Source organism: Pogona vitticeps, chromosome 12, assembly GCF_051106095.1.
Source record: "Pogona vitticeps strain Pit_001003342236 chromosome 12, PviZW2.1, whole genome shotgun sequence".
Lineage (NCBI taxonomy): Eukaryota > Metazoa > Chordata > Lepidosauria > Squamata > Agamidae > Pogona > Pogona vitticeps.
This window is the reverse complement of record NC_135794.1, coordinates 15,523,747-15,542,142: the sequence shown is the minus strand read 5'-3', so window position 1 is coordinate 15,542,142 and position 18,396 is coordinate 15,523,747. Positions and strand designations below refer to the sequence as shown.

The 18,396-nt window shown below is 44.5% G+C and overlaps 1 protein-coding gene across 11 annotated transcripts in view; it reads right to left on the bottom strand.

Moving 5' to 3' along the window:
* MEGF11 (multiple EGF like domains 11) overlaps positions 1-18,396 on the bottom strand; it is a 474,775-nt gene that overhangs the window by 85,325 nt on the left and 371,054 nt on the right. For all 11 annotated transcript variants that reach the window (XR_013538901.1, XR_013538902.1, XR_013538903.1 and 8 more), the window contains 3 exons: positions 7,901-8,021; positions 4,844-5,007; positions 3,203-3,305 (listed from right to left, as the gene is read on the bottom strand). Coding sequence is in view for 8 of the 11 variants with exons in the window: in XM_078380886.1 (XP_078237012.1) it covers positions 3,203-3,305; positions 4,844-5,007; positions 7,901-8,021 (388 nt within the window). In the remaining 3 variants the exon portion in view is untranslated. The remainder of the gene's footprint in view (positions 1-3,202; positions 3,306-4,843; positions 5,008-7,900; positions 8,022-18,396) is intronic.

Here is an 18,396-nt window from a genome sequence, read left to right as displayed (position 1 = left end):
AGGCTAAGTGCCCCCACTGTTCCGAACAAGAAGGTCCACATCCCTGAAAACTCCATGGCTAAAGGACTGGAAGTATTACTTCTGTATCACCCAGAAATTACTTCCTCGTAAGTCTTGTGCAAAACAGTCTTCTGCAGACAAAGAGTGAAGGAAATGGCGCTCTTCGTGGTTCTCATGTCCAACATACAGAAATGTCCTCTCAGAAACTTTATTTTACCTGCTTCAATGAGTTAGATGGGAAATCTAAATGAATAAAGGGAGGAAGAAAAGCAGGATACCCGCCCACTTTGCTTTTATCCAGGTTTCCTTTCCCAGGTTTTCCTGTCTGTTTTGTTCAAATTATTAGTCTCTGATGATTGCAAAGAAAGAGCAGCATTTCCCTACCCCCACAAAGTGCGGTTATTTTTCCCCTCTCCTTGATCTTTTCTACAGAAATGGACATCAATGCCAGTCCCATGTGAGGGGAGGAACAGACTGCCTAACTCTTTTTTAGGTCAGACTTTCATTGGCCGTTAGGATCAGAGAGTCATTTGAATTGCCCCAGCCCTGTGAGCTGAAAAAGGAAAAGCCTCAGAAGTCCCTGAACTTTTCTGATCTTTTCTAGGCCATGTCTAATTAGTACAAAATTGAGGGCAGCAACTCCTCCCCCTTGCCTCCAAGTTTTTACTTTCTATTATTTATAACATTCTGCTTGCGAAATGGACCACATGTTGTGGTTCACAGCTTCGAGTGGCAATGTTAGCCATGCAATCCTTGTATCTGGATACCATAAATATTATTTACCGGGAGGATCTGCTTCAGTTATAAATTTCATAAACAGAAGAAGAAATCTTGATGCTGTCTTTAAGGGCTTTGGACCAAACAGGAAGCGATCTATAACTAGACTTCAACCCAAATTCCGGTGCTGGATTTATTCCACTGGTAAACCTAATCTGCAGTGGCAAATTGTTGCTAATGAACAAGTCGTTGCTGAATGCCAGTCACACAATGTGTCACATGACTCGGAACATGGGAGGCAACTCATTAATTAGTGGCAATTACACAATTACACTTGGCTGGCTTAAATCCACTGGAGGACTCTCATCATTTAGATATTTTTTTCAGATACATCAGTACACAAATACTAGACCCAAATATTCAGAAATACATTGTATCACTAATTCCGTACTGCTTGAAAGGGGATTTTCTCATTTCTTTGAATTATAAGCCAACCCTACAGATAGAAAGCTGTGAGAAAGAAGGGGACATGGGCTGATCTATTCTGGGAGATGCTTACTTTCTACAAGTGAAAAGCATTTTCACAACATATTGCTAAATACTTACTTGCAAACATTTCAGGATGGGAATATGTGATTTCTACATTTTGGGGCACTGGGGTTTATTTCCTGGGGTTGCAATTTTCGTGTCAGCTTCTTTTTCTGATCACATTTTTCTAAAATAATCCTAGCCAGTGAGGGACCACATAGAAAGACTGGGATGATATCAGGGCAAATGCAGGTTGGAGAGGTGATGGTAGTACTTCCTGAATTGGTCACATGGATGATCCCAATCAATCAGAAGGACACTGATCCTCCTCTACGAAGGCAAAGTGCAGTTGTCTTCATTGTTTCTTTTGCAATGGTGATCCACCTTATAATATCTTTTTGTCTTGCACAAGGATTCATATATGCAGTACTATCTGTTCCAACCCCATCTCTTGCTCCCCTCCCTCCCTCCCTCCCTCCCTCTTTCTTTCTTTCTTTCTTTCTTTCTTTCTTTCTTTCTTTCTTTCTTTCTTTCTTTCTTTCTTTCTTTCTTTCTTTCTTTCTTTCTTTCTTTCTTTCTTCTTGCCCTCTGTTTTCTTCCTTTCTTGCTGTGTAATTATAAAAAACTTCTATTTTTTATTGTGGAACGTTACACAAAGCTTCTTCCACCACCACTCCTCACAGTGTCCTCAGGAGGACCTACTGATGTTCTGACGACACCCCAACATGGCAAGAAGGAGGCGAAAGTTGTCTAGTGCCCGGTAATTAAGGCCCAGCACTCGAGTGCCCAGAATGCACAGCAGAGGCTCCTTGTGATGTTAGTTCAGATCTCTTCCTACCTTTACACTAGGCAGAAAACAGCCACATTTCTCAAGACAACCTGTTGAGAATGCCTCGCCACTGACACATCTGCTGCTCGGTGTGACTCCACGATCATAGCAGTGAAGTTGAACCAGCCTTTCTAAAAATAATGCCACTTACTGCAGAAACCGCTGGCTTTTTCAGCCAAACAGATTCGTAGTTGGCTAAGTGTTGTTCACCCCTGAAATAATGTTAAACGGGGCAATCTTCCAACCCCATGAGGACTAGCAAGAAACCTACTTTTAAAGAAAGTTGAATTCTCCATCTAGAAACACATTCTGTACTTTTTAAAATGATCCCACAGAGTCCAAGTATAAACACAGCTTCGTTAAGAGGGACCTCAAACTACCCCCTCCCCTCTCAGAATCATTTTGCCCTGGGAATACATGCCTCTTAGACAAGCAAAAAGCAAAAAGCAAAGCGTGCTGCTTATATATTGCCCCATAGCGCTTCAAGCACTCTCTGGGCGGTTTACAATTTAATTATGCAGGCTACACATTGCACCCCCAGCAAGCTGGGTACTCATTTTACCGACCTTGGAAGGATAGAAGGCTGAGTCAACCTTGAGCCGGCTACCTGGGATTTGAACCCCAGGTCGTGAGCACAGTTTTAGCTGCAGTACAGCGATTTAACCACTGCGCCACGAGGCTCATCCAAATAAGAATCTCAGTCTTTGCTTTCCCTGCCTGTCTTCACCCCCCACCCACCCCCACTTTGACAAGGCCTTCACTCATTTACTCTTCATGTCTACATTGGGTTTTTTACCACTAAAAGTTTCAGATTAGGAAATCTGACCGTCAACATCCCTTCATAAGGTAAGTGCTGTAGCATTACACACCAGTCCCCAATACTAAAAAGTCCAAAAATCCAAATCAACCCATGAAGCACCCAAAACCAAATTTTAGGGAGGGACCAAAAGGTGTGGAAAACCAAAACTGTAGTTCAAAGTGAAATAAGAGGAACACCCTTTAGGTATCAGGGAAATTTCCGATAACCTGTAGATGAAGGTAAACAAGGCTATTGAAGGTACATATACTTCTTGAATGGCCTGCAAATTGAGCTGCAGAACAGAAGCACTGGGTTGGGTGCAGTTTTACCTGTCCAGCCTGCAAGACAGCAGCAGTAACCTGTGACAGGATCACACCCATCAGCATGGCTGCAGTCACAACGTTCAGTACAGTTGAGGCCGTAGGTCCCATCCTTCCGTAAAGAGAGAGAGAGAGAGAGAGAGAGAGAGAAGGGTAAGACAAAGTCTCTGAGTCCTATATGCATTTCTACTATATAGCTATAATCCTACTATCACAGAAATAATTTGTAACGCGTCTTTAGATATTTGGCTGCAGATACCACGGCGACATCTCATCTCTTGAAGGACACTTTGATTCCCTAATGCTGGGCGCAGCTGCCATCTTTGTCTCTTTGACCGGCTGCTGCTGGATGAGATGGACCCAAGCTGGCTTGATCAAGCAAGATGTTCAGCATGTGACTAAAGGTGGAAAGATCCATCAATGGATCCTGACCGTGAAGCTAAAAGTGAGGTACATAAGCATGACAAACTCACTCTGTTTTTTCCCCTAGAACCTTGAAATCTATGAACTAGACTCCTAGGGCAAAAGAGATACGTTTGGGCACATGGGGCAAAATTCCACCTCAGCTAGTCATGGCTAGCTACAAAGGAGGGTGGGATTTACCAGGTTTCATGTCTGCTTTTATTCATGTCGTTAAAAACCACTCTTCCTGAAAATTCTAGGAGTTCAATGCTGGTGCTTTGCTTCTGGAGCTTTTTTTCCCCCCAAAATTTCCATGTTAATTAAAAGCTTCCTACTGGGAGTCTTTGGCATGGAAAAGAACCGTGTTCTACAGCTAACCTCTGCCTCTCCAGGAATGAGGAAAACAATACTTGCCAGAGGATACAAACCTTTCCCCAGCAGAAAGTCATACAAAAAGGTTCTGATGACATCACATCAAGGCTTCCATTTTCTGAATGGTGATGAAAATACCGCAACCACCAGCAATGAACAAGTGGCTTTTGCAGGAACAGATGCTCCGTCTAGAAAAGCCCTCTGTGCGAGGAAGGGAAACTTACTTTTTTGGGGCTGCACATCTCAAGAGGCCAGGCTGAACTCCAGGTGTTGCAGTATAAAAAACTAACTTTCCCCATTATCGTACTTAAAATTAAAGAACTGATTCTGAGACCAGGAGTGAAAGTACCAGAAATGAACAAAGGTCTCCGTCCTAAGAAGTGCAGACATCTCATGCTCCAAGCTTTTTTCACTACAGTAGCGGGGAGGCATTATATTGCTGCTATTACAAATTTTGGAGTAAGGAATCCCTGCCAGTCTACTGCAGAGATCTCCAGAGATCTACCAGCAAACCCAGAGATTTCCAGAGATCCATCAGCTCCACATTTGCCACCAGGTTATGTGCTATCAACTGAATTATACATCAAGTCAGAATGGAGCTATGCATTCATAAGGCTTTCAAGGTAAGTGCGAAACTCACCTCTCCTTGGTGAGTTTCCATGGCTGAGTAGGGATTCAAACCCAGTTCTCTTAAGACATCACTCTACGTTATATTGGGTACCCACCTTCTATTGTCTAACCTACATCCTCATTGCTCCTCTGGTCATTTTCATATGTGGCGCTCAAAGCCCAGCTGAAAGCCTCTCTTTCTGCTGCACTGTTGGGTCCAGCTTGATTCAGTGAGTGTACGAGCTAAGAAGCCACAGGAAGACTTACAGGGCAGGGCTGGTCGCAGAATTCCCCTTGCCAACCAGGAGAGCACAGGCAGACGCCGTCCACAGGGTTGCAGGCCGCTCCGTTGGCACAGGAACACGTCTGATTGCAGTTGAGACCCCAAGTGCCACTTGGACATGGGATCGAACAGTCCACCCCCTGCCACCCTGAAGAGGACAGAGCACAAGGCAGACGGGTCAGCTGCTACCTCCCACGCTGCATCTCCTCTCTCTCTCTCTTTCTCTTGGAAAAGACATGCAGTTTTAAAAGGGAATGTCATTGCATGTCAAAATTACATCTGAATGACAGGATTTGTATCCAACTGCAGAACACAGCATGATTTAAAGACAGGATGAAGGCAGATCTTTGGGAGGTGATGTTACACTTTCTTCCAAATCTCATGGAGCAGAGGTTACGGCAGTAACCTCAGAGATATAAATTCAACAAGTAAAGCAAGACTTTGGGGCTAATATGCACATACAAGGACTTGATTCCTCCACACTGTGCCGCTAAATTGCATTATATGAGTGCTGGAGTGAAAAGCATTTCATAGGGAAAGACCAAAGCACGGTGTCTGCAGTGATGGGAAAGTCTGTGTGTAAAGGCTATTCCATACAATAGGCAAAAAACACAAGTGCACATAAGAAGAAACTGATCGACCCTTCAGGAACTCTAACATTTTTGGTATGGTATTTGTTTGATTCTTTAAAATATTTGCATATTTACTGTTTTTAGCTTTTAAATATTTGTCTGTGTATATATATTATATATATGTATACATTTTAATAAATAAAAATAAGGAAGGAAGGAAGGAAGGAAGGAAGGAAGGGAGGGAGGGAGGGAGGGAGGGAGGGAGGAAGGAAGGAAGGAAGGAAGGAAGGAAGGAAGGAAGGAGGGAGGGAGGGAGGGAGGGAGGGAGGGAGGAAGGAAGGAAGGAAGGAAGGAAGGAAGGAGGGAGGGAGGGAGGGAGGGAGGGAGGGAGGGAGGAAGGAAGGAAGGAAGGAAGGAAGGAAGGGAGGGAGGGAGGGAGGGAGGGAGGGAGGGAGGGAGGGAGGGAGGGAGGGAGGGAGGAAGGAAGGAAGGAAGGAAGGAAGGAAGGAAGGAAGGAAGGAAGGAAGGAAGGAAGGAAGGAAGGAGGGAGGGAGGGAGGGAGGGAGGGAGGGAGGAAGGAAGGAAGGAAGGAAGGAAGGAAGGAAGGAAGGAAGGAAGGAAGGAAGGAAGGAAGGAAGGAAGGAAGGAAGGAAGGAAGGAAGGAAGGAAGGAAGGAAGGAAGGAAGGAAGGAAGGAAGGAAGGAAGGAAGGCAGGGCCAGAACTGGAAACCTGTAACTAGTGACATTTCAATACAAATAATATAATTATTAGGTATAAAGCCACTTTTTAAGCTAATAAGCAATACCTATTTTCCTTCAAAAATTAAATGACATTTAAATCATATTTGCCATATTGTTTCAGGCTGTACGTCAAACTCAAGGAAGTATTCTTTAGTTTTTGCTTTTTGTATTTCTATAAACATTTCTAAGGTGCAACATTGGAATTGGGCAGCGGAGGGTATTTTTCAGGCCTTTAGGTAACATCAACATGATATGTTAGTAGCGTGCAGTGCAACAAATTACTTGTATGATCAGAGCAGCAAGAGAAGCAATGGGCAACAGGAAGAGTTCCTTTTAAAACACAACCTTCCTTGCTCTGGACAGCTTGCCCAAACACGGGAGCACTGAAAGCAAGTTCAGCTGGACCTGCTCACAAGCCCCTTGACAAGAGTTCTGCTGGGAAAAGGTGAAGCTAAGGGCCTGATGGAGATGGAGGGCAGCAGGGCTTTTACACAAATGGGGATGATGACTGGCCCTGCCCTCATCCCCATCATACATCAAGCCTTACCCAGTTTCAGGCTGAATTCCCTGCATGGAGCTCAGGGAGAGGTTTAACATTTACTGTTCTACAAAAACAACACGTTTGCACCTAAAGTACAACAGGGACCCTTTCAAAACCCAACGCCTTGTTCACAGGTTCGATGGCACCTCTCACCATCTCCAGCCAGCACAGGCATCTTGCTGGGGGATCATGGGACTTGTGGTCCAACGCCTCTGGGAAAGTTGGGGCAAGGGATTCCTGGCCAGGCAACTTGCAAAGGCTCAACAGTTACATACACCCCATCTTTGATCTCCAAGGGCCTCCCCTGTTCCTTTGCCCCACCTATGGAAAATATGTTTTTTTTTCCTTCTAAACATCTCTCTTTGCCTGCCTGCCTTGCCTGCCAAGCTGCCCAACTGCTTTTCTTCCTCTGAGTCCACTTTAGGCTTCTTATTCTTTAGGCTAGAAAATGGCAGGCAGCGCATAACCTGCCCGTAACGGCTATCTTCTCAGACATGCCCACCTGGCAGCTCTTTGTAGGGGATTCTGTAAATAATAAGTTTAGAAACCTTTTCTCCCAGCAGTGTCCATAAGTGCATTTCCTAAGATAAATAAACAACAAGTTTCCTTTCCCTTCCCAATACTACTCTCTGAAGCAATTGCTTTTATTCAGTAGTTTCCTCCTTTAAAAAAAAGCATGAAACATTCTTACCCTACTTTCCAGTGGACAAGTTTAAAAATGACAGATTTTTAAGCTGTTGGAGGCAAGATATTGTGACGTCCAAACTGTGGCAAAATTTCTCCTACGCCCACTAAAAGGCTGATGGGGACTTTCTCTGACTAAAAAAAAATTTATTAGTTGAGGCTGCATTGGGATTTGGAGAGGGGGCACATATGTAATATTTTGCTCGTCCATCCCTATGTGAAAGTGGCTGCTGGAGCCTGCCATTATGGAGTGATGGACCTGCAAGGGCAAATCAGGTCTTGGTGGTAGGATTACACCAGTGCCATTTGATCTCTGGAAAACTGTAAACCAGACCATCCTTGAAGGGCAGGCCCATGCTCACAGCCACCCTCAAGCAAAACACACACCGAGGCATTTACGACAGGAACAGCTCTGGAGAGCTCGGCCTCTTCCGCAACCTGAAGCCGTTCAATAAGAAAGCATGATTTATGCCTCCCCGCTTTTGAAGCAGAACAACCTTTACCTTCTCTGCAAAAGCAAGAGCCGTCCACTGGGGAACATGCGCCATCATTTCTGCAGTTGCAAATCAATGAGCAATTGACTCCATAGGTCCCAGCTGCGCAAGCGAAGGAGCAGTCGTCACCCTGCGAACGACAACGGAATCAGGCTAAGCCAGCGAACGCTGAGCACTGGAAAGGACTTGCCTGTTCAGGAATAGGGGGTTTTGCATCCAGGATCCGATGGCTTTACAAAACAGTGACAAGAAGACAAGCAAGAGCTGGGCTTGGCATCTCCATGGTATGGAAACAAGAAAAACGTTGGCATTTAAAACATTTATAATTTATCCAAAATTTGTATTCATCAGCTGCTCAAAAGCAAAATGTTGAAACCAGATTCACAAATGAAACAAAGTAGAAAACATTTAAAATACGCAAAACAACAACAAATGCCAACAACAACATTGTTGACTCTTTGAGTAGAATCAGGGATGGAGGGGAATTTCATTCAAACTGTTGCTTAAACAAATTGATCAGAGGCATACTTCCCAGACCATATCAGAACACAGGTTATAATTTGGAATGGACCCTTCTCCAAATAGCACAATGTGGTTTTCAACTTTTTTAAAAAAAGGCATACAACTGTGTACGTTAGTGAGAAGGATGTAAAAAAGGTGTATAATAGAGAATGCTGTTTCTCTCTGTAACCCTGGAAGCCATAACCTCTAAATGCAAAGGTGGGATTCTCAATACACTAAGAATCTATAACCAAACTAAAAAAGCAAGCCAAAAACCAAAGTTAATCATGGCCCTTTTAAAAATGTCAGCGTGAGCTTTCATGGGGTTACAGTCTGCTATGTGGAGAACAATACTGAGGTCACACCATTTATCATTGTGGAAGTGGGCAGCGGGGGGGGGATGACATACAGATATAGGTAACTGTCAAAGTAACATCAGCTAATGAAGTGTTGATCATGAAAACATTTTGACAACAGGCAGAGTAATTAGCTAATGCAAATTATCTGCTAGCTGATTCATAACAGTTAGGATGTCTTTAAAACATTGATGCAAAGACCTCTGCTTTCAGGAAGCTTGTGCTGAAGTCGTCATCATCATCATCATTATGAGCCATCAAGTCAATTCTGACTTCTGGGTACCCTTTTCAGGGTTTTCCAAGAGGCACACGCTCCTAGGAGAAGAGCCAAACTCTGGCTCTGCAGAGTTGAGCTATCCAGCCAGCCTTTCTGAAGTTATAGTTTTGTCAAAAAGAACAACTTTCTGACTATAACACGACACTGTAAAGAAAATCGATTGATTAATATCCTGTGTGTGCTAAAAAGCATTTTGGGATGTCTTGTGGACGCATCTGGAAAGAGCTTGCTTGTCTGGCTTTGGGCAAGTTGCATAGTTCCAGTATGTCGCGAGAAGAAAGGAATGAGAAACCACTTTTGAGTACTTTCTACCAAAAAAAATACATTTAAAAAAAAAAAACCTGAAAAGGGTAGCTCTATGGGTTGGAAACGGAGATGAGCACCACCCCCTAGAGTCGGACACGACTAGACACAATTGTCAAGGGGAACCTTTACCTTTTTAACTAAAGTATTATTATAAAAAGCCTTGGTTTCTATTTAAATCCCTAGGTGCGCACTGGAATTTATGGATATTTGCCTTTGAAAAAACATTATGAAAAAGTGTCTGTGGGTCTGAAAAGCAGCCTGGGGCAGCTAATGGTTGGACATCCCTAGTTTGGCTAATGTCTTTCTGCAAAATTTCTATTGTTCGCTGAGATTATAGTATTACAATGGCTGATCTCGAAGGGAGTGAAAGGAGAACAGGGACAAATTCTTGGCAGCTGTTCAGCAGGAGGTGGGAAAGGTAGAATGGCAAATCTCTCTGAGCAGCTGCTCGCTAAGAAAAACATCATGAACGAAACTCTAATCACAAAAGATGACAAGGGCTTAATGTCATGTGAATTTCAGTCCTCACTGAGGCAAGCAGGCAAACAAACAAACAAATAAATGAGGCTCCAAAGAAGTGGGGTTTCAAAATGCTAGATAAGATGCAGCGCACACACAAATCCGTATCCTTTCTTTGGCCCTATGTATTGTGCTTCACAGATTAACATTAAAAAGAGGGAACAGTCTCTATCCCAAGTAAATTGCAGTCTAAATTTCAACTTTGCAGCAAAGAGCGTGGAAAACGGGAGCAGGCAGAACCTGCCATTTTCACGGAATCTGAAAATATATAATCAAACTATCAAAGACTGGCATATAGGGCTGGAGCTTTTTTGCTGAGAAGGATGATATCATCCCCTCAACATCCCACATTAGTCAAAACTGAGCATGACGAGGAAAAACTGAAGAAGGGGAGGAGAAGCTCGTTTGATCGTAACACCATTCAGAATCACAGCTGCCCATGGCGGGTGACATGCTTAAAACAAGAAATTCAGCCCAGGCCATGGGCCCGAGGGAATGCCCTCCAGTTCCTGTTAGATTGCAAGGACCATCATCCCACACTTGCCAGCAAAGGCTGATGGGAAATGCAGTCTAGCAACATCTGGAGGATGACGGCTTGCCCACAGCTGCTACCCAAAAGGTTACCCAAATGCAAAGCCTGCATTACTGATTGCCACAAGGTGCTGTGGCGGGCACCTGCATCGAAACAGGAATGTCCCAAGAAAGACAACAAGAAATGCCACCCCTCGCTGACCTCAGTCAAGATGAAGAGTATCAAAGCCCGGGCAAGTTATTTTGGCGCATGAGGCAGAAATCCCCATAAACACAAATGCGACAATATAAAATTAAGCAACTAAGAGTGTGTTGTCCTTTCATGGCACCTAAAGTCATCCACTTGAGGCAGCTTTACTCTACCGAGTGGAACAGCTGATTCTGCCTTAACAGTCTTCCAAAGCCATTAGATACCTTTGGGGAGCAGACAGGTAGCTGAATCTCCATGCTTAACAGAGAAACAGGGCGTTTATGTACACTGGGGATGGTGTCCGTTCAGTGTAGTTAATGATGATGCCGTTGGAATAGGACCCATCAGCTTCCTGTCAAGCTGGCTTAGCCAGGGTTGTGACTGGCAACAAATAGTGATAAGCGGCAAGCACAGATAAAAGCCTTGCTTTTAGGTGGAGGTTCCCGTTCATTTCGTTACAACTTGGGGAAGGTCAAAAAGGGAAACATTCACATTGCTCTCTGTGACAGCCTATGCAAGTATGGAAGGGGGCAGGTTTCATGGGTCTCTTGAGACTAACAACTAAAGGACCCTCCATTGATCAACGGACAATGCAAGCACCCCGTCTTTGTACGCACTGCAAAGCCAGCCTCTCTTAACAGTTCTGAGCTGCCCCTCATGTTGTGAGCTCCGGGTTGCCACAGATTTGGGACCAGCTGGGTTTTGGGGGGTCTGATCTATCATAGTTCTTTCTATGCCCTCAACGTCTTTGGGCTGAGAGTGGGTGTCTGAATTTATTTTATTTTATTTTATTTATTTTATTTATATCCCGCCTATCTGGTCAAGTGAGGACCACTCTAGGTGGCTAACAATCTTAAAATAATACAGTAAAAATGTAAATAAACAGTTCTAAATCATAACAACACTAAATTACGATGCACAAACACAAAACATAGAACAGTAAGGGGGAAAGAAAGAGGTCATGAGTTATGTGATGGGAAGGCCTGCCAAAACATCCAAGTTTTTAATTGCTTCTTAAAGGTACCCAGCGAGGGAGCCCCGCGAATCTCAGGAGGTAAGTTGTTCCAGAGACGAGGAGCCACCACCGAGAAGGCCCGATTTCTTGTCTTTTCCTTCCGGGCCTCCCTCGGCGTTTTGCTCCTCAGCCTCACCTCCTGGCTCGCACGAGTGACACGGGTAGATCTTGGTGGGAGTAGGCGTTCCGCCAAGTATCGAGGCCCTAAACCGTTTAGGGCTTTATAGGTAAGCATCAACACTTTGAAGTCGATGCGGAATCGGATGGGCAGCCAATGCAATGCGGCCAGAGTGGGTGAAATATGGTGGTATTTTTTCACACCACTAAGTAATCTGGCCGCCGCATTCTGCACCACCTGTAATTTCTGCAGCAGCCTCAAAGGTAGCCCCACGTAGAGCGCATTGCAGTGGTCTAATCTCGAGATTACGAGCGCATGCACCAAGGTAGTGAGCGCCCCCACATCAAGGTAGAAGAAGAAAGAGTGCATGTTTGAGAACCATCCAGAGTTGCAGTCGCACAAAGTACCTATGTATGATAAGCTATTCATGTGTAGGCATGCTCATCAAGATGAGCTGACACACAAAGGAGATAACACTTTGCATATCTGCCCTGTATAGAAGTAATTCAGGGAACAGAATCAGCATAACTTTAAATCCTGGTATTCACTAAAAGTTCAAGACAGGGTTACTGCAGTCTATCCTTCCCCAACTGGTTGCCCTGCAGGATATCTTGGATTTCAACTCCCACCATCCCTAACCTACATGGCTGATACATCCGAAGGGTGTTATGTTGGGGAGGCTTGGCTTCCGCAGCTAAGCCTGAAGAAGCAAACGTGAGCGTAAGAATGACTGCAGGTGAATGCTTTTGTGTGCACGGATACCCACTCTTGCCCTGGCTTGGCCTGTTGGCACCCATTATGGGATGCTGGGCATTCCACTTCAATGGCAGGGCAGCCAATGAACCTCGTGGGACTCTCCTCTTGACCTCCAAACTACATAAAGATACAAACACACTCTTCTAAAAGCAGGCTTAGACAGGTTGCTTTTGTTTTAAAGAAGCAGTAGCCACCGAGCCCTGCGCTGAACTGGGATTGGACCAGACATCTCTGCTGGCCAACCATTTCCCCCTCGCATTGCAGCTGCTCTTTGCTCCTGAACGGTTCCTCTTTATTGCGCAAACATTCAAAAGACGACTTTCTTCCTAAGAACGGAGAAGCCCTCCATGCCTTACCCTGGCAAGAACATGGAACCTTTCCTTCACGTAGCCCCGGACAAAATAGAGACCGTGTCGGCTGCAGCCCAGCCCACACCATTGAGTGAGGAAATCCTACCGGGCACAGTGGGGTTCATCTTTGAGCAGAGCTTGGAGACTTTCCTTTTTTTGGAGTGGAACCTCCAGAAATCCCCCAGCGAGAAAAATAACATTTCCAGCCTCTGCTTTTGAGGGAAAACGCCTGGGCTGCTGGTTCTGTAGCAGGAAAAGAACTGCAGAAACCAACCACGCAGGTTCCAAGGCAGTGTTAATCCTGAACGGGGGAAAAATCATTAACATTTTAACCTCAATTTGGGGAACATGGCTTCTGAAATTAAATGCACATGGGTACCCTTATACAAAGAACATACATGCACACAACCTTCCCACCTCCACTAATAATAATAATAAGCTATCTCCCTTGCCAGTTGTCAACAAGTCATATATTCCATTAGGCTAGGGAACAAGTGTTGCGAGATCTTTGGCAATATGGTCTTTTAAATCTCCTTCCCATTTACTAAAATTAATCAACAGCTGGCTCTGTATGATGATGGTTCCCCCATCCAACCCACCTCCAATTGCTGGGCAGTTCAGCAGCTTAATCAATGTTGTACATTTGATGGCACTTGTGGATAGACTAAAATGAGAAGCAATGGTTAATTCAACTCAGAATGTATAGCCCCGGGGTGGCGGGGAGCGGGGAGAAGTGTTACAGCTATATTAAGGAATCTTGACGCAAACAGAACTGATATTTTAATGCCTCGACAGCTGAGGATTCCATATGGGCCGCATAACGATTCAACGGTACTTAATTGTTTGCTCTGGGATTTCGGATCATCGCGCTGATTCGGAAAGGCTACGTTCTTTTCCCTCAGAGGAACAGCTATCTCAGGTGTGCGCATCCACCAAGCTGCTCTCACCACAGAGGGGAAACGAGGTGGGTAGGATTGGTGGTGCTCTTACTGTGTCTGCCACACACCCCGGTTCTGAATTTACTGCCAGTCAAATAAGGAAAGGTTGTAGCTCAGTGGGTGGACACCTGCCTTCACATGCAAAAGGCTTCAAATTTGATTCCAGCCTCTCTAGGTGGGGACAAGGCAATAATCTGGCCTGACCTCTGGAGAACTCTTGCCACTTACTTGTTAGCCATATTAAACGGACCCACATTCCGATCCTGTTGCAGAGTTTTGGGATTTTGGTTCAATTCCTCTAGCTGTGCAGGAGAAATGCAGGGATTCAGAGCAGAACTAGCTTCAAGTTCCCCAGTTTAGACCACCCCTTTTCAACTGGCACTTGCAGTTTCAATAACTCACTTTGAGACATTAGAAGTAGAAAGGATAAAAATGTTTCATTTGCTTACAGAAAACAGAGAACAGCAAAACGAACAAACATGGCTGCTCTCAACAACATGCCTCAATGGACTAACTTGTTCAACAGACAAGCGGGGCGGGGGGAGAGAAGAGCAGAGAGGTGCTACTCTCTTTGAATCAGAGGCAGGTAAGGAACTATTGGTTAGTGTTGTTTGTGACTGTCATCTCAGCCCAGAAAAGTCCCTTCCATCCATACCTACTAGAGGAAGCATGAGATGATGCAAAAACTCAACACCAGGTAGCTTCCTCTATTTCTGTGTCCACTTACATCTCTCTAGAGCTAAATGTGAGGGTGCATCATTTCCAGCAAAGTGTTGGGATGAGAGAAAAAGGCTATCCACCCCCTCCGGTGTCTTGCTTTCTAGGCCTAACTCTTCCTCCTTGCAGATAATTTTTCAATAAAAGGAAAAGAGACCAGGATGTGACTCTTCTACGTAACTACGAGTTTGACCTTTTACATACGAAAAACACATTGCATTCATGCATTGAAGGTAGGGATAGTTTTCTGCATGTTTTTTTTTCTTCATCCAGTGGGACAACAAACAAACACATATAAGGTGACACCCCCAGATCTAAGGGATTTATAAGTACTTATTAAATGAAGTGTGATTTAAAAGGGTTCAGAGAAGTCCATGGAAGACAGCCATTATAACTATTAGTCTGGAATTCATAAAGGAAATTTCCTGTTCAATGTGCCTCCAAATTCCAAATGTGCCTCCAAATTGCTGGAGGACAATCAACGATATTCAAATTCTGCCAGGAATAGCCCTGAAGCCCTCTACCTGCTTGCCATGCTAGCAACACACTCCTAGACTGAACAGATCCCTAGTCCAAATCAAATTTTGGGTTAAACAAGGAGGGGGGGAAAATCCAGCCGGCTACGTTGCAAGCCACGTCAGACACAAGCCTCCTCGGTCCCTGTTTACTTCTGCACCCCCAGCCCATTCCCCCCAATGATGAGACATTAAACTTTGATGAGCAATCACACATCTATCAGGAAGGCTGGCTCCATACCCCAAATTCTGTTTTCGTTCAAGGAAAGAACAAGAAAAAGAAGAGGATAAATTTTTCATGACCGCTGTACGGCAAACAGAACTCCTATAGAACTAAGGGCCAAACAAGAAAATGAGGTTAACTGCATCTTTCCATTGAGTCATGCAGCTTCTCAAACCTGCAGGGGCTGTGAGCTGGAAGGGGGGGGGGCTGGATCATTATGCCCCCACCTTAGGCACAAAAAGAAAATCAAATTCCTTCCTCCACTGCTGTATCCTGAAGCGAGAAGGTTGGCCGACATTCTCTCACTTGCATTTCGAGCAACGTCCTCACGGGCACAAATGGGTAAGTTTGTGTTAAACCAAATAGTACCACCTTCTAAGAAGGAACTCCAGGAGCCGCAAGTACCATGGTAATAATAATATTTATTTTGCGGTCACAAACCCAATAAAATACATGTAGAATTTCAAGAATGATTTAAAACCATTTAAAATTAAGTAGATTCAGCTGTACCATGGCGTGAGCAGGGTCTTGACTTGAACCAGTTGCTGGATCCTGCCCACTGACCCTAAGTGCACATATCGCCTAGATTTGCCCTTTCTCAGACATAAGGAAGTGCAAAACTTAGCATAGAACCAATGAAACGGTTGGGTGATCATTCCCAGAAATTCTCCATTCCTCCATCCTCCCGACTAAACGATGACCTTCCATGGAAGCCAGTCTCATATGACCCATGTGGTGTCTGGTTACATTTCACATGTGCCAACCACTGACTCTCAAGAGTCCAGCATAAACATTTTGCAATGTTAATTCCAGTTTTCCACCTCATATATCTGACAAAGTGATCTTATATAAGGTCCATGAAAGCTTACATTAAAACATAGATCACCCTACAGTGTCTCCTGAAAAAAAGACAAAAGCTGTTTCCCACAGCTATAAATACTCAACTATCCAACAAACAGCAACAGAGCATGGACAGAGTTCCTACTCCAGTCCTCTGAAGATGCTGGCCATAGAGACCGGCAAAACGTCAGGAAGAACAACGTTCAGAACACGGCCAAAGAACCCGAAAAACCCACAACAACCATCAGATCCCGGCCGTGAAAGCCTTCGAGAATACACAAAATTTTTGTTGTCCTCTTTTTTTGCCTGACATTTTTGCACAAACTACTACAGCTACCTCTTCTAAAACTGCTTCTGAACCAGTATCTTTGTGTGGATCCCTCTCACCATTTTGCACTCCCGATTCTGGCCATTTCACTCTTTTCTCTTGTGAATGCAGAGCCAGAAATAAAATGTGCTCCCAAAGAGGTGTTCTGTGTTACATACAGCCTGAGCCTTAATATTCAAGAAATATATTTAACACTGTGCCTGTTTCGGCCCTTAATCTTAAATTTGTATTCTAAGACATATATGATTTTGTACGAACCTCCTAGTGGCTAAATTGCCAAGATGGCGAGGAGACAGATCTGCTGGTGGTCCGATAAACGAGTAATGGGAGAAGTCATTTATCATCAGGCCATTTACTCTGTGACCAAAATTTCTGATAACCAGAACTCCTGACACACAGATGTGGTTTTATTAATGTATTCTGCTGTTCCATGGAAGCTAGATTGTAAAAACCTGAAAAATGAAAGCTAGGATTCAAATAATGAAAATACAGTGGTGCCTCGCTTAACGAGTGCACCGTTTAACGAAGAATCCGTATAGCGATCCCTTTTTGGGGATCGCTATACTGATCAGCCCCAATCGCCGCACTCGCTTTGCGACGATTGGGGCCTCCGGCGGCCATTTTGGAGCCGCCGAACAGCTGATCGGCGGCTCCAAAATGGCCGCCGCATGGCCTGAAATGCCCCCCCCGCAGCATTTTCGCGACCTCCGTAAGCAAGGGGAGGGCGCAAAAACACTGATAGGGGCCATTTCGGGTCATGCGGCAGCCATTTTGGAGCCGCCGATCAGCTGACCGGCAGCTCCAAAATGGCCGCCGGAGCGAAAACATCGCTGGAGGGGTAAGTTTCCACGCTTATTGGAACGCATTAAACTAAGTTTAATGCGTTCCAATAGGCTTTGCTTACCCGCACAGCGATGTTTTCGTATAGCAAAGGTTAATCCGGAACGGATTAACCTCGCTATACGGGGCACCACTGTAAAACAAATGTTGATTCATAAAACCAGGAAACTCAGCTAGTGACATTATTTTTCTTGAACTGTGCACTTCAGATGGAGACACTGTATGGACTACGTGGACTACCCACCAGGAGTACACAACCCATGGGCATTGTGTTGGGAAAATAAGTTTTGATCTGACCTTCTCTCCGACGTGTTATTATCTTCCACAAGCACAGCGACTTCTATGACCCAAATCAGACTTGCAAATTCCAGCCACATGCACTGGTTCTTTTCCTACAAGCCACAGGAGGGAATCCAATGTCCTCATCCCTGATTCCACACCCAGGTGCTCCAACTCACTGAGAAATACTGGAAAAAAGCTGTATTTCTGTATTTGTCCCTTTCCTTTTCCTGTTTTAAAAATGCAAAATGCTTTGTTTCTACAGAATGGAGATGAGAGGGAAATATGAAATTGAAAGTATTTAAGACGATATACAGCAAATCTGATGTCTATTGACAAAATGCACCCCACCGCTCTCACTGGGGCAGTGATGGTGGGTCACAACAGGACATGTAAAGTGCTCTAAGGGCAAAAAGCCACAAAGAGGGACACATATAAGCTTCGGCATCTACATATCTGAGTGACAAAATGGAGATGCTGTTTGAAATTAGAATCTGAAATTCCAAATACGCTGATTTACTTTATAAACTGTACATATTTATAGAATACAGGAAGCAAAGGAACATATCTGTGCACTGATGCAGTTCCTAGATATAGATCTGTCTATTTGCTAACTTGAGGGCAATACTGACAATTAGCCTACTGTAGCTCCCTGCACGTGTTCACCAGCAAGCAAAACACACAAAGCTCAGTAACATGAACCAGGGAGAGCAGATCCATTTCTCTAATTGGGTTCCAATGGACATGGAGAGGGATCTTTCTCAGACTGCTCATTAAACTGTCAAAAATGAGCTTCTGGTATGATCCAGGAACACAACTGCCTTTAACCTTCCAGGAAGGCTGTGATGCCTGGCGGCATTCATTTCTTCTCAGAGGGATGCTAATTACTCTCCACAGGTATTTTAA